Source organism: Mustelus asterias, chromosome 2 (assembly GCF_964213995.1).
Source record: "Mustelus asterias chromosome 2, sMusAst1.hap1.1, whole genome shotgun sequence".
NCBI lineage: Eukaryota > Metazoa > Chordata > Chondrichthyes > Carcharhiniformes > Triakidae > Mustelus > Mustelus asterias.
Window position 1 is genome coordinate 147,498,589 of NC_135802.1, and position 20,128 is coordinate 147,518,716.

The 20,128-nt window shown below is 45.7% G+C and overlaps 1 protein-coding gene across 1 annotated transcript in view; it reads left to right on the forward strand.

The window, feature by feature from the left end:
• LOC144479516 (sodium/hydrogen exchanger 3-like) overlaps positions 1–19,598 on the forward strand; it is a 114,430-nt gene extending 94,832 nt beyond the window's left edge. The window contains exons 11-16 of the mRNA XM_078198270.1: positions 2,773–2,879; positions 3,833–3,962; positions 7,727–7,900; positions 13,035–13,101; positions 16,524–16,628; positions 19,474–19,598. Coding sequence (XP_078054396.1) covers positions 2,773–2,879; positions 3,833–3,962; positions 7,727–7,900; positions 13,035–13,101; positions 16,524–16,628; positions 19,474–19,598 — 708 coding nt within the window. The remainder of the gene's footprint in view (positions 1–2,772; positions 2,880–3,832; positions 3,963–7,726; positions 7,901–13,034; positions 13,102–16,523; positions 16,629–19,473) is intronic.
• Positions 19,599–20,128: the final 530 nt, after the last annotated feature.

Genomic DNA, 20,128 nt, shown 5'->3' on the forward strand with positions numbered 1-20,128 from the left:
GTCCCACGAATGAATTTAAAAAAATCACACCTCAGATGACGTTTCACGGCCTATGGATTGGGTGCACAGCAGATTTACCAGGATGAGGCTGGGGATGAGGAACTTCAGTTATGTGAGGAGTTCAAAACGTTCTCCACAGGAATGACGCCAAGCTTCCTGTAGCTTGTCATTTTAATTCACCAACTTGCTCCCACTCTGACCTTCCTGTCCTTGGCCAACTAATTCCAGTGGAGCTCAACTCACGCCCCAAGGAACAACACTTTCATCTTTTGTCTCAGCACTCAACAGCCTTCTGAATTTAATATTGAGTTCAATGACTTTTCGTTATAGCCAGCTGTTTTTTTTTAATGCTGACTTCTTTCAGGTTGCATTTTCATGGCTGCTATATTTGGCCATTCATGTTTTTGTCATCTGGACTCAACCTTTGTTATTTTTTTACTATCCCCATGATTTCTCCCCTTGGCTTTTGCATCATTAGGACTTTTGTTAGTCAATCCCTCCAACCCTTCAGCCTATCACAAACTGCCCCTTTTGTTCTTCCTCCCACAATCCCACACTCCCCTTTCTACAGGCTTAGGGCGGCATGGTGGCACATTGGTGAGCACTGCTGCCTCACAGCATCAGGATCCTGGGTTCAATTTTGAGCTTGGGTGACTGTCTGTGTGGAGTTTGCATGTTCTCCCTGTGTCTGCGTGGGTTTCCTCCGGGTGCTCTGGTTTCCTCCAACACTCCAAAAATGTGTGGGTTAGGTTGATTGGCCGTGCTAAATTGACCCTTAGTGCAAGCAACATAATCCGGTAATACATTTCCTCATTAAATATCATTATCTCTCCCTTGCCAAATTAACCTCCCTGACTAAACCTTCATACCTCACCGACGTGACTCAAACAGCAACCTGTCGAGGGGATCCCTCTGGAGGCGTTAACGTCAGTATAGCCCGTGAGCAGAGGGACATGTCCTGGCAATGCCCGCTGGCATACTATGCCAAACTGTGCCAAAGGTGGGCCTTAGGAGGTGCCAAGTGGGTGGGGACTCTATTATTGCTGGTAGATGGCGGGGTGGGGTGGAGGGGGGGGGGGTGCGAGTGGACACTGACAACGATGGGAATGTTGGGGGTGATTTGGGGGAAGGGGGAATGAGATGCCATGGTTGATCACGGGGAAGGAATTGCAGGCGGCAATGGGGATGCCGAGGACGATTGTGTGTGTGTGTGTGGAAGACGGGGGCGAGGGGTGGGGTGGGGTGGGGGGGGGGGGGGGAGGAGCGGTCCCAGATACTTCCATGATGGGGGAGCCAGGGGAGGTGGTGGGGGGTGGGGTGGGGAAAGGATTTATTCTTGCCCTTATCTCTGTGGAGTCAGTTCCCAACTCTAAGGGCGGGAATTTCTGGCTACACTCGCCCCAAAACCGGAAAATCCCGCCCAACGTCAGCAGACCTTAGCATGGTCTGCCCTCCTGCCCCCTGCAATTGCCTTGGCGGGTGGGATGGGAAAATTCTCCGCTAAGAGTCCCTGCGTGCCAGAGCGACGGCGCAAACCTTGCCTATTCTTTCTTTTAGATGGTGAAGTGACAAAATCTGGAGAGAAAACAGCAGTGAAACTGGAGAGCTTCAGGCCGGCCATTTCACTGACACTTTGCAAATTCTGGTAAAATCTCTCCCTGATGTGCCTGGTTCCCCAGTTCAGTTAACTGGGCGGCACGGTGGCACAGTGGTTAGCACTGCTGCCTCACAGCGCCAGGGACCTGGGTTCAATTCCCGGCTTGGGTCACTGTCTGTGTGGAGCCTGCACATTCTCCCTGTGTCTGCGTGGGTTTCCTCTGCATGCTCCAGTTTCCTCCTACAGTCCGAAAGATGTGCTGGTTCGGTGCATTGGCCATGCTAAGTTCTCTCTGTGTTCCCGAATAGGCGCCAGAGTGTGTTGACTGGGGGATTTTCACAGTAACTTTATTGCAGTGTTACTGTAAGCCTACTCGTGACTAATAAATAAACTTTAAACTTATTACCATTGATCTACTTTGTCTAATTACTTTGACTTTCTGGGAGGGATGTTCCGTGCAACCCGTTGTGTGCTTTGCAGCAGCGATCCAGTAACAGTGAACCTCCCCGTCCTGCTGTTGCCAACGGTCTTTCCCGTGGCGGGGTTGTGGCATCGGTGGGACTGGAAGATCCCACCGGTGTGAAGGGCTGGAAAGTCCTGGCCAGTTTTTTCTCAGGTGGATGGGTCTATTTGGACAATAAATTTATAAATCCTTGTGATTGACTTAAACTGGATAAGCACGGAAATCTTATTGCTGTCAAATAAAATGAATAAATGATTGTGCTATAGAACGTGGGGATGGGGCCGGTATTTACAACCTCGCTCGTCCCGAAATCCTGCCCAAGGTCAACAAACCTGTCCACGGTCCGCCCCTCCTGTGGTGGGCGGGACGGTAAAATTCCAGCCACAATGTTTGCAACAGGCAGCTTTCTTGTTGAGTCTGGGGTTCTTGCAGCCGATTGATATGAATTGGAATCATTGATCGTACCATTAAACAGTCCTGGGCAAAATTGTGATCAAAAATAGAATCATACAGTTCAAGTCTCTGGAGTGGGGTTTAACCTTCTGACCCAGACGAGAGATAGGTAACTTTGTTTTGCCATCTGCTTTAATTTACCAGTTTTATGTGGTGAATTCCCAATACATAATTCACCTATTAGAATCCTGAGGCTAAATTTAATTCAACAATCCTTTTATAGTTAATGTCTGACTCCTGTGCCTTTTCAATTCTGTAGGGAGAATGGCAGAGGTCCTTGGCTTTTATGCGTTCGATCAATGATGTTAACTTTGACTTCACCGGCCATCGTTACTCTGCCCTAGATTCGTCCATCTCTGCAGCATTGTAAGTATCAGCCGTGAGAGAGTTTCGGCCCAATGACCAAAACTATTCGGCATGCACGGGGAGAGGAATTCTTTATAAAGTGCAGATTTCTCTACATCACTTGAAACACAGCCTAGATTGAAACATGGGCGGCACGGTGGCACAGTGGTTAGCACTGCTGCCTCACAGTACCAGGGACCCGGGTTCAATTCCCGGCTTGGGTCACTGTCTGTCTGGAGTTTGCACCTTCTCCTTGTGTCTGCGTGGGTTTCCTCCGGGTGCTCCGGTTTTCTCCCACATTCCAAAGATGTGCGGGTTAGGTTGATTGCCTGTGCTAAAATGCCCTTTAATGTCAGGGGGGCCAGTAGGGTAAATACGTGGGGTTACAGGGATAGGGCCTGGGTGGGATTGTTGTCGGTGCTGGCTTGATGGGCTGAATAGCCTCCTTCTGCTCTGTAGGGATTCCATGATGATCTAAGTGGAAAAACCTGACAGCAAGTTTCAAGTCCCTTTAAGGAAGACTTGCATTATTAATGACCTTGGGTCATCCCAAACTCTTTTACAGTCAATTAAGTACTTTTGCAGTTTAGTACTATTGGAAATACTGCAGCCAGTTTTGATATTAAGGTCCCACACACAGCATTGTGATAAAGACTTAGGTGATCCATTTCTGTGTCTTTGGTTGAGAGATAAATGTTGGCTAGCACGTTGGGAGAACTCCTTTGCTTCTTTGAAATAGGTGCCATGGAATCTTTTATTTTGACCTGTGAGAATAGGCCAAGCCTTTTGTTTAATGTCTCTCGCCAAAGGTGACACGTCCAACCATGCAGTACTCCACTCGGAATGTTTGCCTGGATTATACACCCAGGTCACTGGAACAGGAGTTGAACTCACAACCTTTTGACTCAAAGACAAGTTTGCTACCAACAGGGTCAAGACTGACATGTTGTGAGAAAATATATTTGTTTTCCCAGATGTGAAAATACCAGTGAGGTGTGCCTGGACATGCAAGCAATTGAGAATAGAGCAAAGGGCCCAAAGGATCGAGAGGAAATAGTCACTCACCACATGTTGCAGCAACATCTGTACAAACCCAGGCACCGGGTAAGGAAACTTATGCGGCCCGTTCGGGCTGTTTGTGTATCTTCCTCTCTGAATTTTGGAGGCGTTCAGAATTCTAAGTTGTGCATTTTTTTCCAAATTCAGTTTAAAACCTAGACCTGGATCCGATCAATGCCTAAGCACGAGCTGTCATCACCTGACAGCTAGTTGGTTTGGTTCTCACAAGATGCTTCAGTATCTGACGCATTATGAATTGTACTGAACACAATGCAAACATTACTGAACATCCCCACTTCTGACTATATGTTGGAGGGAAGATATTGGTGAAGCAGCTGAAGGTAGTTGAGCATAGGACACTGCCCTGAAATGACTGATCTCTAACACCCACAACTATCTTCCATTGTGCTGGCTATGACTCCAACCAGTGGAGAGTTCTCCCTCTGATTGAATTTTGCTAAGTGTCTTTGATGGCACACTCAGTCAAAGGTTACCTCGATGTCAAGGGCAGTCACTCACACTTCACCTCTTGAGTTCAGCTCTTTTGCCCATGCTTGACTGAGGTGGTAATGAGGTCAGGAGCTGAGTGCCCTTGGTAGAACACAAACTGAGAGTTGGTAAGTAGGTTGTTGCTGTGTAAGTGCCACATGATAGCACTGTCAATGGCACCTTCAGTCACTTTGCTAATGATTGAGATTAGGCTAATGGAGTGGTAATTGGGCAGATTGGATTTGTTCTCCGTTTTGGGACAGGACATACCTGGGCAACTTCCCACACTGTCAGATCAATACCAGTTCTGTAGGTGTACTGAAACAGCTTGACTAAGCTCGTTCTGGAGGACAAGTCTCCAGTACTACAGCTGGGATGTTGGCAGCGCCCATAGCCTTTGCAGTATCCAATGCCTTGAGCTGTTTTTTTGATCTCATGTGGAGTGAATCAACTTGGCTGAAGAATGGAATCTGCAATGCTGTGGACCTCAGCTGAAGGCCAAGCTGAATCATCTACTCGGCACTTCTGGCTGAAGATGGTTGCAAATATTTCAGTTGTGTATTTTGCACTGACACGCTGTGTTCCCCATTAGTGAGAATGAGGATATTTGTGGGGACTCCTTCTCCAGTTCATTGCTTAGTTGTCCATTCATGATTGAATATGGCAGGACTGCAGGTCTTTTCTCCAATCTATTGGTTATGAGTTCTGTTTACTGATTGTTGCTTCCACCTTTTAGCATATATGTGGCCCTGTATTGTAGCTTCACCAGGTTGGCATCTAATTTCCGGTATCCCTGGTGCTACTCCTGGTATGGTCTTCCACATTTCTCATTGAATCAGGGTTGATCCCCAGGCTTGATGACAAGAGCAGATTATGGGATCTGTTGGGCCATGAGGTTACAGATTGTGGGTGAATACACTTTAGTTACTGCTGATAACTCCCATTGCCGCATGGATGCCCAGATTTGAGGTACTGGGTCTTTTCTGAATCTCTCACATTTAACACAGTAGTAGTGCCACAAAATCATGTGTCCTCAATATGAAGACAGGACTTTGTCTCTACAGGGATCGAATGGTCGTCATTCTTTCCAGTACCATCATGGACAGGTAGACAGGTAGATTGGTAAGAATGAGGCCTAGTAGGTGTTTTCCCTCTTATCAGTTTCTCACCACCTGCCACAGACTCAGTCTGGCAGATGTATCCTTCATGACTTGAGATGTTTGGTCAGTGATGGCGCGACCAAAGTTCTCTTGGTGATGCACATTGAAGTTCCTTGTGCAAAGTACCCTTGCTGTAGTATGTAGAGTTAATGTAAAAGATACAAATATGTGCCATCGATAATAATGTCCCACTGATACTAGTCAATCATATGTTAGACTCTCGAGAGAGTGGTTGGAATCATGCCTAAGAACAATGTACCTACTCTGAAACCTGTTCCATCTACTAATAAAAAAGTGTTAAGAGGACCAGACAATGTCAGCAGTCTGTCTAAGAACCAAATCCTATCCTTCCAAGACAGAAGGATCCAATTTCAGAACACTTTCTACACTCAATACTTCTTCCTATTGATGTTCAGTGTGGAGAAGTACTGGTTCCCCAGCTGAGGGTGGGTGGTATTCAGCCAGAGGTTACTTTTTCCATGTTTTACATGGTGTCGGACAACCTCATGGGGTCCAGAGTCAATGGTGAGAATTTCCAGGGCACTTCCTCCTGATTGGATACCACTGTGCTTCCCGCCAATTCTGGTGGGACAGGACATGCATAGGATTGATAATGAAGGAGTTTGGGCATTGGGTGTGTATTCAATGACCTATAGACCATAAGCCCAGAAGATATAGGAGCAGAATTAGGCCACTCAGCCCATCAGCTCCGTCATTCAATCATGGCTGATAAGGTTCTCAGCCCCGTTCTCCTGCCTTTTCCCCGTAACCTTTGATCCCTTTAACAATCAAGAACCTATTTATCTCTGACTTAAATATACTCAATGACTGGCCTCCACTGCCTTCTGTGGCAATGAATTCCACAGATTTACCACCCTCTGGCTGAAGAAATTCCTCCTCATCTCGATTCCAAAGGGTCGTCCTCATTCTTGTGAACCTCCTCTGGACCCTGTCCAAAGCCAGCACATCCTTCCTCAGATACAGGGCCCAAAATTGCTCACACTGCAAATGTGGTCTGACCAGAGCCTTATAATGCTTCAGCAGTACATCGCAGCTTTTGTATTCTAGTCCTCTCAAAATGAATGGTAACATTACATTTGCCTTCCTAACTGTGTTAGGCTGTTGCGTGGCTAGTCTGTGTGACAGCTCTCCCACTCCTCAGATGTTAGTGAGGAGGACTTTGCAGGGTTGACTGAGTGGGTTGTGCCCCTTTGTCATTTCTATTGCCGAAGTTGAAGTCGGTTTTATTAAGTCAACGGTCAAAGACTTGACTTTGAGTCACCATCGGTCAGACTGGGTAAGAGTTGCCAATTTCTTCCCATAAAAAGCATTAGTGAAACAGATGGGTTTTCATGATAATCTGATTTTCTGTGATCGCTATTGATGAGACTAGTATTTTTTTCGAGATTAATTAATTGTTTGAATTTAAATTTCTCCCAGCTACGGTGATGGGAGTTAAACACATGTCTCCAGAGCATTAGTCCAGGTGTCTGGATTACATGGGGTGGCACGATGGCACTTGATGCCTCACAGCGCCAGGGACCCGGGTTCAATTCCCAGCTTGGGTCACTGTCTGTGTGGAGTTTGCACATTCTCTCCGTGTCTGCTTGGGTTTCCTCCGGGTGCTCTGGTTTCCTCCCACAGTCCAAAGATGTGTGGGTTAGGTGGATTGGCCAAGCTAAATTGCCCCTTAATGTCAGGAAGACTAGCTAGGGTAAATGCATGGGGTTACAGGGATAGGGCCTGGGTGAAATTGTGGTCGGTGCAGACTCGATAGGCCGAATGGTCTACTTCTGTATTGTAGGGATTCTATGGCATATCTGGATGGCATGGTGGCACAGTGGTTAACACTGCTGCCTCACAGCGCTAGGGGGCCTGAGTTCGATTCCCGGCTTGGTTCTCTGTCTGTGTGGAGTTTGCACATTCTCCCCGTGTCTGCATGGGTTTCCTCTGGGTGGGTCCGGTTTCCTCCCACAGTCTGAATGACGTGCTGGTTAGGTGCATTGACCCGAACAGGCACCGGAGTGTGGCGACTAGGGGAATTTCACAGTAACTTCATTGCAGTGTTAATGTAAGCCTTACTTGTGACTAGTAAATAAACTTTAACTTTAACTGTAGTCCCCTCACTTTATTCACTGACCCAATGGTTTCTTTTGAAAGTACAAGATCAATTACAGCCGCCATAAGCTGGTACGCAGTGAGGATGAGAAACAAGATAAAGAGATTTTCCAACGCACCATGAAAAAGAGACTGGAGCATTTGAAATCTGCCAAGCTTGGAGCCAATCACAACGCCACATTCAGGAACACGAAGAAAGAAAAAGCAGCTAAAAAGGTGAACTGAAGTAACGGCAACTTTCTTTATTGTTTAAATTGAGAACAAAGCTTGGATTTTACCTGGCTGGTTCACTCTTTGCAAATTATACTTCAAAGCTTAACCACCATCCTTGTGATATGGAGGCTGGGAGGGACTGTTTGTAAGGTTGCTATGATCTGGAAAGTGGAGCCTGAATGGAGGGTGGGAGCAGATTCAGAAGTATTTTTCAAAAGGATGAAAGGAAATGGGTGGCACGGCGGCACAGTGGTTAGCACTGCTACCTCACAGCGCCTGTGACCCGGATTCGAATCCCAGTTTGGATCACTGTCTGTGTGGAGTTTGCACCTTTGCACCGTGTCTGCATGGGATTCCTCCGGGTGTTCTGGTTTCCTCCCACACTCCAAAGATGCGTGGGTTAGGTGGATTGGCCATGCTAAATTGCCCCTTTGTGTCAGGGGGACTAGCTAGGGTAAATGGGATTATGGAGGTTGGGCTTGGGTGGGTTTGCGGTCGGTGCAGACTCGATGGGCCGAATGGCCTTCTTCTGCAATTCTATGTTCTATGAAATAAAATTGCAGGGCTCTGGGCAAGAGTAAGGGAAAGGGATTAATTGAAAAGCTCTTTCTGGGAGCTAGCATGGGCAGGATGGGCTGCATGACGTCCTACTGCACTGTAGGAGGCTCATTCTATGGATTGCATATTGGATTCCTCAATATTTGTCAACACAGTGATTCCCTCTCACCTGGTCTTGTGTCTGACTGACCACTTGACTTAGCGTCCCATCCAATTACACTCCTGATACCGAGGCCCCAATATTTATAGGGAGATGGGTCTATAGGAGGGAATGGAATGCATTGAGGCTGTGGAGATGCTGTTGGTTCTAATGGCAGGACCTCATTATAATGTTCTTTCTTCCCTATTTCCAATTCATCACAGGCAGGCCAGCCAGTAAGCCATTAAATAAACAGCAGCACAAGGTGACCGTGGCTGGCAACCTTTGGGATGATGCCTGGCAATCAGAAGGGTGGGGGTTGCTCAGAGATCAGGGCTTAGCTCTGATGGTGAGTGGGTGCAGGTGGGGCATAGTCAGAGAGGGACCATCGGTGAGGATACGAGGCTCGTGATTTGTGCTTCGAAAAGAGGCTGTGTTGGGAAAGGGAAGGTGGCAGAGAGAAGCCGATTATCAGAGAGCAGCCTGAAGGGTGCCTTCAGGCTGGCATGGAGGCACAGTGGTTAGCACTGCTGCCTCACAGTGCCAGGGACCCGGATTCGATTCCCGGCTTGAGTCACTGTCTGTGTGGAGTTTGCACATTCTCCCAGTGTCTGCGTGGGTTTCCTCCAGGTGCTCCGGTTTCCTCCCACAGTCTGAAAGACGTGCTGGTTAGGTGCATTGGCCATGCTAAATTCTCCCTCAGTGTACCCGAACAGGTGCCGGAATGTGGTGACTAGGGGATTTTCACAGTAACTTCATTGCAGTGTTAATGTAAGCCTACTTGTAACAATAATAAATAAACTAAACTCCTTGAGAATCCATAGGAAACACTCCTCTTCCAGAAGAAGTGCTCGAAAAGGTTTTTTTTATTTGTGGGACATGGGCGTCGCTGGCTGGCCAGCATTTATTGCCCATCCCTAGTTGCCCGAGGGCAGTTGAGAGTCAACCATATTGCTGTAGCTCTGGAGTCACACGTAGGCCAGACCAGCTAAGGATGGCAGATTTCCTTCCCTCAAGGACATCAGTGAACCAGATGGGTTTTTCCAACAATCGACAATGTTTTCATGGTCATCAGTAGATTCTTAATTCTGGATTTTTTTTATTGAATTCAAATTCCACTATCCGCTGTGGCGGGATTTGAACCCAAGAGTTTCTGGATTAATAGTCTAGTGATAATACCACTGAGCCATCGCCTCCTTAAAGGGTCTTACTTACTTGAGCCAATAGCGCTTGATTCCCTTTTGCTGCCAGGCATCCTGGGCCCTGAGAGACCAGTGCTAAATTTAACATGTGTTAAATTGAATCCAGTCCATCAGTTTTACTGTGAGTCTGATTGGAACAAGATGTTAAAGAAATATCCTCCTCACACACGGAATGAAAGCTGGCACTTTGTAAGAGGCGATGAGTATTTTAAAAATTCTTTCATGGATGTGGGCATCGCTGGCTATTGTTGCCCATCCCTAGTTCCCTTGAACTGAGGGGCTTGCTAGGCCATTTCAGAGCGCAGTTAAGAGTCTGCTGTGGGTCTGGAGTCACATGTAGGCCAGACTGGGTAAGGATAGCAGATTTTCTTCCCTAAAGGACATTAGCTTGGGTTTTTACGACAACTGACAATGGTTTCATGGTCATCACTGGACTTTTAATTCCAGATTTTTTATTGAATTCAAATTTCACCATCCGCCGTGGTGGGATTTGAACCTGGGTCCCCAGAGAATTATCCTTGATCGCTGGATTACTAGTCCAGTGACAATGCCACTAAGTGGTATTCCACCTCCAACACCACTGCCTCCCCATATGACATGTTACTACATTTTGCATTTTTAACTACATCCACACTCCTCCCAGAACATCTGCCCCACGACCCTCTGTGTGTTCAGTATCAAGGCCTTTGAAAAAGAGGTCATTGTGTTCCCATTCCTGCCACAGAACCCAAATGAGCCTTACCAAAGTTACAAATTATAACATATATGATGGTGACAATGGTAAACTATTCCTCTTTATCCTTCTCAGCCTGTCTGTAGCCTTTGACGCAGCTGACCACACCAACCTCCTCCAATGCCTCTCCACTATTATCCAGCTGGGTGGGAATGCACTTGCCTTCTTCCATTCTTATCTATCGGATTAGACCAAGATCTCTTCCTAATCCTGCTACCTCTGCTGTCCCCCAGGGATCTATCCTTGGACCCACTATTCCTCATTTACATGATGCACTGTGGCAGCAACATCTGAAAACGCAGCATCAGGTTCCACACGGAGGCTGTTGACTCTTGGTTCTGCCTTGCCACCACCTTTCTCGACCTTCCCACTGTGTCTGAACTATTTATCTGACATGCAGTTTCCTACAACAAACAATTCGTAAGCACCTAAGCCATTGTCGTCAATGCCGGTCACATTTAGTCACTGACCCTGTCTCTCTGGCAATGGTTTGAGCCTGGACCAGACTTTTCGCACCCTTAGTGTTGCTTTTGACCCCAAGATGAGCTTCTGATCACATCATCACGAAGACTGCCTACTTCCATCTCCAGCCTTGCCTAACTTCATCTATTGTTGAAATCCTCCATGTCTTTGTTATCTTAATACTATTCCAACCTATCCTATCTTCTCTACCCATAAACCCCAATTCATCTAAAACTCTGCTCCCTATACCCTAATTCACGCCATGTTCTATTCACCCATTACCCCTGTGCTCAATGACCTCCGTTGGTCCCTTGTAGAACAACGCCTGATTTTAAAATTCTTATTTTCAAACCCCTCCATGTGCCTTGGCTCTCCCTATCTCTGTAACTTCCTTCCACCTCCAAGATCTCTGCGATTCTCCAATTCTGGCCTCTTGATCCTTTCATCACTCTTGGCAGCTGTGCCTATAGTTGCCTTGGTCACAAGCTCTGCAATTGCCTCTCTAAACCTCTCTTTCCTTCTATAAGATGCTCCTTAAACCTACCTGCTTTTGAACAAACTTGCAATTACCCAGCTCTGATATGTCCTTGAGGCTTGGTGTCAATTTCCTGTGAAGAACCTTGGAACATTTTACTGTGTGTCACCTCCTTCTGCTTCCCCTCTATCTCTTCCTATTCCTTGTCATTTCTGGTGATTACTGGAATGGCTGCCAGTGAGAAGAGAGCTCAGAACTGTTAAAATCTGGTGTAGGAGCAAGTGTATCACTCTGATACAGAGACCACTTGCCAAAGAAGGCACTTCACTCCACAGTACCCCTTGAATGTCTGTGCACAGATTTACATAGGGAAGGGATTAAGGCCGTCAGACATTTTGTTTTGCATTCAGGGGATGAATTTGGTTAGAATTGGAGTTGCCTTTGCAGTGAATGCTTTTGCAAATGAGTGATAACATTCTATTAGGAAGCTAATGCCCCTTTAACCCCCATGACTTTGTTGTCACATTTAATCCTAAGGTGAATTCCCACCATATTTCTGCACCATCACTAAGACCGTCCATTTCCATCTCCATAACTTCACTCGACTCTGTCCCTATCTCAGCTCATCTGCTGCTGAAACACTCATCCATGCCTTTGTCACCTCTACACTTGGCGATTCCAATGCATTCCTGGCTGGTCTCCCATAGTTTACCTTTCGTAACCCTTTTACCATCCAAAACCTGACTGCTCGTGTCTTCATAGAATCCTAGAGTGCAGAAGGAGGCCATTCAGCCCATCATGTCTGCACCAACCACAATCCCACCCAGACCCTATTCCCGTAACCCCACATATTTATCCTGCTAATCCCCCTGACACTAGGATCAATGTATCATTGCTAATCAACCAAACCTGCATATCTTTGGACTGTGGGTGGGAACCGGAACACCTGGAGGAAATCCACGCAGACACGGGGAGAATGTGCAAACTCCACACAGACAGTGATCCAGCCGAGAATCGAACCCGGGTCCCTGGTGCTGTGAGGCAGCAGTGTTAACCACTGTGCCACCGTGCCACCCCTTCACCTAGGGGAACAGGACTTGCCTTATCAGCCCTGTGCTCACTGACCTACATTGTCTCTCTGTCAGGTAATGACTTGATTTTAAAAATTTCCATTCTTGTTTTCAAATCCTTCTGTGGCCCTTCCCCTCCTTGTCTGCAATCTCTTCCGACTCCGTAGCCCTCCAAGATATTTGTGCTCTAATTCTTGAGCAGTCTCAATCACAACTACTACACCATTGATGGCCGTGTCTTCAGCTGTCTGGGCCTCAAGCTCTGCAATTCCCTCTCCACACCTCCCTGTCTCTCAACCTCAATTTGTCCTTCTACAACACACCTTAGAAACCAACTTTTTCATCAAGCTTTGGGTCAGCTGTCTTGAATATGTGTCTTGATGCCATACTTTATTTTATCATGTTCCTGTGAAGTGCCTTGGGATGTTTCATTACAGTAAAGGTACCATTTAAATATAGCTTGTTGTTGCTGTAATAATTGTGCTGATTTTATTACAGAAATACAGTGACGCAGTGCCAAACAAAAGGCCCCCGACACACACACATGCTCCGCACACGGATAAAGGTATTTCTTCATTTAATTCTAATTTTAATTTTATATTTTCACTGCCCTCCTTCCCAACCTCTCTGATGCTAACTTTTGATTTGATTTATTATTGTTGCATGCATTGGTCTGCAGTGAAATGTATTGTTTCTTGCATGCTATACAGACAAAGCACACTGTTCATAGAGTACATTGGGGAGAAGGAAAGGAGAGGGTGCAGAATGTAGTGTTACAATCCTAGTGAGGGTGGAGAGAAAGATCAACTTAATGGTAGATCCATTCAAAAGTCTGATGGTAGCAGGGAAGAAGCTGTTCTTGAGTTGGTTGGTATGTGACCTCAGACTTTTGTATCTTTTTCCCGATAGCAGAATGTGGAAGAGGGTATGTCTGGGGCGTGTGGCATCCTTGATTATGCTGGCTGCTTCTCCAAGGCAGTGGAAAGTGTAGACAGTGTCAGTGGATGGGAGGCTGGTTTGAGTAATGGACTGGATTACGTTCACAGCCTTTTGTAGTTTCTTGCAGCCTTGGGCAGAGCAAGAGTCATACCAAGCTGTGATACAACCAGAAAGGATGCTTTCCATGGTGCATCTATGAAGGTTGGTGAGAGTCGTAGCGGACATGCCAAATTTTGATTTGATTTATTATTGTCACATGTATTAGTATACAATGAAAAGTATTGTTTCTTGCATGCTATGCAGACAAAGCATACCGTTCATAGAAAAGGAAAGAGTGCACAATGTAGTGTTACAGTCATAGCTAGGCTGTAGTGAAAGATCAACTTAGTGCGAGGTCGGTCGATTCAAAAATCTGATGGCAGCAGGGAAGAAGCTATTCTTGAGTCAGTTGGTACGTGACCTCAGACTTTTGTATCTTTTTCCTGACGGAAGGTGAAAAAGAATATGTCCTGGGTGCGTAGGGTCCTTAATTATTCTGGCTAGCTTTCCGAGGCAGTGGGAAGTGTAGACAGAGTCAATGGAGGGGAGGCTGGTTTGCGTGATGGACTGGGCTTCGTTCACGACCCTTTGTAGTTTTTTGCACTCCCCCAACTCCTTGGGTTGCTGGTCATCTTCCAGAACATTGAGCAAGTCACTACTCATGAGTGAGCTTGGATATCGGAGATGTTTTTATTCATTCGTGGGAATGGGCGTTGCTGACAGGCGAGCATTTATTACCCATCACTAGTTGCCCTTGAGAAAGTGTTGAACTGTTGAATCGCTGCAGTCCATGTGCTGTGGGTTGATCCACAATGCCATTAGGGAGATAATTCCAGGATTTTGACCCAGCGACTGCGAATGAACGGCAATATATTTCCAAGTCAGGATGGTGAGTGGCTTGGAGGGGAACTTGCAGGTGGTGGTGTTCCCATGTATCTGCTGCCCTTGTCCTTCTAGATGGAAGTGGTTGTGGGCTTGGAAGGTGCTGTCTAAGTATCTTTGGTGAATTGCTGAAGTGCATCTTGAGAATAGTACACGCTGCTGCTACTGAGCATCGGTGAACCTGTTGTTAACCTATTCAAAATCCACTCACTTGTACGGAGTTAAAATTTGGCCCAATGAGAATTCATTTGACCTTGGGAATAGTGGTTTCGACTTCACTGGACACGGGAATTGCTGGAAGCAACCAAAAGAAGGAAGCCTGATCTTTCTCTCCCCTGTGGAATTTCCCACTTCTTAGTGTGCGGATGATCATTGCAACATCCCTATTGCTGTCCTACCTAAGATCAATCGTCATGAATAAGACATCAAAGCTGAGATATTTTGGGCCTATTTAGCTCTGCTGTTCATGATTTAAAATCTACTACATTTTTATAATTCAGAGACTACCGTTCAATTTAACTTCAAACTTGCCAGGACATCCTGCCGTGTAACTTAAGGGTGAGAGTTTTTCTTTTCCATGGGTATCTTTTCCCATTTACTTCATGGAATGCCCTAAGCCCCTTTGTGATTGTTCCCAGTGATTGCAGAAGATGAACATAAATAGCACAAGGATCACGGATTTGATTTGATTTATTATCGTCACATGTATTGGCATACAGTGAAAAGTATTGTTTCTTGCACGCTATACAGACAAAGCATATCATTTATAGAGGAGGAAACGAGAGAGTGCAGAATGTAGTGTTACAGTCATGGCTAGGGTGAGGAAGATCAATTGAATGCAAGGTAAGTCCATTCAAAAGTCTGACAGCAGCAGGGAAGAAACAGTTCTTGAGTCGGTTGGTACGTGACCTCAGACTTTTGTATCTTTTTCCTGATGGAAGAAGGTGGAAGAGAGAATGTCCGGGGTGTGTGGGGTCCTTAATTATGCTGGCTGCTTTGCCGAGGCAACGGGAAGTGTAGACAGAGTCAATGGATGGGAGGCTGGTTTGCGTGATGGATTGGGCTACATTCACGACCTTTTGTAGTTTCTTGTTTCTCTTCCGTTGACTTCTCTTCCATTGGTTCTTTTTTTGCCCCCTTTTATTCTCGCTCTCATCCTAAGTTTCCATCGAGCAGATAGCAATGTTAGGCTGCTGCTGGTGAGTGACTCCATAATAGATAGGTGAGTGCACCCAAGCCACCAAGTTCCAGTCTGATTTTGCCAACTTTCCCGGGGAAGTTTGCGATCTCCACTGAACCCTGGAGCTGGAACACCACATGTGGTAATGGGTCTGAGCTAAGCTTCCTTAGTTTGCATTATGTGCAGAAACCTGCAGGCAAAGAATGTCCTTGATTGCTGTTTGTTACTAAGTTGTGTGATCTAAGGGTGATTGTATTGTGTTAGATTCGTCAACCAGACCCTTGGGTTAGGAAGTGGAAAGTCAGCTAAGGCTCTGGCTGTCTGAAGGCAAAATAAAGTTCCACCAATGTTATTTTAAGAACAAAGAGATAATCACCTGTCCTTAAGCAGATCACCATATAAGTACCTATGTATTAATAATCAGCAATTGATGTGCCAACAGTATGCTTTTCCACCATTCTGCCAACTTCTAAAGGGCAGTCTATCAGGGCATTGGCATTTTCTGCTCCTGCACATCCTTCCTGACTGTTTTAGTTGACCAAAGTGAGGAAGAAAATAATCATTAACTTAAATGATTGTATTGGGGAAACCATGGCAATGCCTCACCCAATCAGAGTTGACTCGCCAATCAATCACCATCCTTGTTGTATGAATTGCTCCCTTTGAAATTTGGCATTCTTGTGTCTGTCCTGATGAGTGCAAGATGAAAAGCTTCAACAGCATGTCTCTTTTTTAACAATAAAATGACTGTGCTTTCTATTTATTAATTTGACAGCATGTTCTACTGTAGTAGCTGGGCTGAATCACTTGAGAACCTTATTAAAAAGTTGGAATATATCTGGCAACTCTGGATTCAATCAATGGCACCAGTGAAAGAGTAACCATAATATTGCCTGCATTATATCCATCTGTTGCTGTAGTTAAGAACTGTTTCCTTCCTATTCCAGATTCTGAGGTAGAGGACCACTATGACCCATCAGATGGGGGAATTAGTTTCCTAATTACTCCTGCAAGCAATGAACCGGATGAAACAATCACTGGTAATGTACATTGTTTGTTCAGTAGTGAATGCTTCTTTTTCCTCTGTTTATATTGTAACGGAGTCTCAAAATTAGATTTGGAAACTCCAGCTGGTGTGAACAATCTCCGAGAGAGGATCTTGCACCTATAAGACCATAAGACATAGGAACAGAATTAGACCACCCGGCCCATCAAGTCTGCTCCGCCATTCAATCATGGCTGATATTTTTCTCATTCCCATTTTCCTGCCTTTTCCCCATAACCCCGATCCCCATATTAATCAAGAACCTATCTATCTCTGTCTTAAAGACACTCAATGACCTGGCCTTCACAGCCTTCTGTGGCAAAGAGTTCTGTAGATTCACCATTCTGGCTGAATAAATTCCTCCTCGTCTCTGTTTTAAAGGATCATCCCTTTAGTCTTAGGTTGTGCCCTCTGGTTCTAGTTTTTCCTAGTGGAAACATCCTCTCCACGTCCATTTTATCCAGGCCTCGCAATATCCTGTAAGTTTCAATAAGATTCCCCTCAACCTTCTAAACTCCAACGAGTACAGACCCAGAGTCCTCAACCATTCCTCATACGACCTGAGAACTTTAGCTCACTTGTTAAAGTTGAAATACTTTCGCATTGAAGCAGACCCACCTTGCATCCACAAAAAGCCCCATGCATTTACAATATACTGATAACGGTTGCCAAAATATTTAATTGTAAATAAATTGTGTACAGCTTTCCAAATGTCTATTGAAGAAACCGGATTCAGTGTAAATAAAGTAGGAGCAGAGAGACGGGAAAGTCTATGTGAAAAAAATCTTTGAACGTGGCAGAGCAGGTTGGGAAAGTAGTTAAAAAGCCATACGGGGATCTTGCACATTATCAATAGAGGCTTAGAGTACAAAGATATGGTGAACCCCAATAAAACATTAGATAACTGGTGAGTTGTCTAATTTTGGATACTACGTTATCTAATTCTGCTAGGAAGGATGGCCTTAGAAAAGATGCAGAAAGATTTACTAGAATGGCTCCAGGGATGGGCAGCACGGTGACATAGTGATATGAGTGGCACAGTGGCTAGCACTGCTGCCTCACAGCGCCAGGGACCCCGGTTCAATTCCCGGCTTGGGTCACTGTCTGTGTGGAGTTTGCACATTCTCCCTGTGTCTGTGTGGGTTTCCTCCGGGTGCTCCGGTTTCCTCCCACAGTCCAAAGATGTGCGGGTTAGGTTGATTGGCCATGCTAAATGATTAGCAGGGTAAATGTGTGAGGTTACGGGAATGGGGCCTGGGTGAGATTGTGGTCGGTACAGACTCGATGGGTCGAATGACCTCCTTCTGTACTGCAAGGATTCTATGATTCTATGATAAGAGGCTACAGTTATGTGATAGAAGGGGGAAGCTGTGGTTGTCAACCTTAGAGCAGAGAAGTTAGAGAGGAGATTTGGTGGTCAAAATCATGAGAAGTTTAGATAGAAGAGATGCAGAGAAACTGTTCCCAGGGGAGGCAAGTTCGGGAACTACGGAACACAGAGTGAAGGTGATTGGAATCAATGGTGACCTGAGGGGGAACCTTTCAGTACAGCAAGTGATTGCATCTAGAATATAGGGCATGAGAGAATGGTGGCAGCAGATTCAGTTGTGCTTTTAAAAGGGAATTAGATAACTACTTGAAGGGAAAATTTGCAGAGCCACAAGGAAAGGGCAGTGGAGTGGGATGAGCTGGATTTTTCTTAGAGGTCTGGTGTGAACCCCATGGGCTGATTGGCCTCCTTCTGTGCTGTAGCCATTCACGATTCTAAGCCATCTGATTGGCAACCCAGGTAGCCACAGCAATGCTTTGTAAGTGAAGGAAAACCAGCCAGGGTCCCATGTCCTGTTTGCAATTGAGCAATTTTAAAAAAACCATTGTTGATGGGCTGTAGACGTTGTAGGCTGGGCCTGAATTTATTACCTGTCCCTAATTTCCCTTGAACTGAGTGGTTTGCTAGGCTATTTTGCTCGTGGTTTCAGATGGTTTCAGATAAAGCTCGGCACAACATCGTGGGCCGAAGGGCCTGTTCTGTGCGGTACTGTTCTATTTCAGAGAGCATTTAAGAGGTAACCACATTGCTGCAGATCTGGTGTCACATATAGGTCAGACCAAATAAGGGCAGCAGATTTCCCTCCCTAAAAGAACATTAGTGACTCAGATGGGTTTATATGACAATCGACATGGTTTCACGATCATCATTAGACTTTTAATTTCAGATTAATTTTCCAGACTGCCATGGTGGGATTCGAACTTGGTTCCTGGATTCCAGTGAAAATACCACAACACATCTGCCTACCCTTTAGTGATTACGTCATGAAAAAGCAGACATTGCTTTAGCACAGGACAAGGCCAGTTTGTAACTCCTCCAGGACCACATAGCCTATCAATGTTGGCTAATAAAACCAGAAAACGCTGCAATCACTCAGCATCTGCAGGCAGAGGGAGTGGAATTTGATGTTCTTTCTGGTGAAAGTGTAAAATCTTTTGCAAAGCCTAATATGACATGGTTGGAGTCCTACACGTATACACTTGAGCCACCACGAGATGTTCCAAACCTTTCCTCAACTGCACAGTCAGTATAGGCTTCAGCAGATGTGATCCAGTAGATCCTATCACAGATTCCAGGAGCGCTGGCTTTCGAACATCACTTCCTGGAGAGATGTCATGGCGAACTCTAACCTATGTTTCATTATGGCTGCATTATGCCCTTGTTCACATCCTAACATTACAGTGTTTGTCATTGACAATATGATTAGTTTGGGTCTTTTTTGCCGAACTTATGAATCCTCCAGAAATCATCCTAACCGATTTTACAATACCAAATCATTCCTGCAGGGAATCGATGGCTTGAGTTTTTTTCACTGAAGAGGATCAGCTGGTTTGTCAAATGATTCCATCGTGGATGTCCAAGGAAGAAACTGTAATTCTATCCCAGAGGGCCCGTTTACAGGTTCAAGGGAGTCCCACCAACTTCTAGCAATGTGTACCTTTGAGGGACCACAGAGGATCCATCGATTCATTCTTGCTCGCAGACATCACAGAGGAGGATCCATTTTCTGAATGATTGGTGTAATTAAACTATTCACCCTTTTTCCCCTTTACAAACTACAGGCTGTTGTCCTCAAAGCAATCTTAAAAATTGGTCCTCATCAACAATAGCATTTTTAAATGTACTTGTACTTTTTTTAACTCATTCGTGGGATGGCATAGTGGACAGTGGTTAACACTGCTGCCTCAAATGCCAGGGACCCGGGTTCAATTCCGGCCTCGGGTCATTGTCTGTGTGCAGTTTACACATTATCCCCGTGTCTGCGTGAGTTTCCTCCGGGTGCTCCGGTTTCCTCCCACAGTCCAAAGATGTGTTGGTTAGGTTGATTGGTCATGATAAATTGACCCTAGTGTCATGGGGATCAGCAGGGTAAATACGTGGGGTTACCGGAATAGGGCCTGGGTGGGATTGTGGTCGGTGCAGACTCGATGGGCTGAATGGCCTCCTTCTGCACTGTA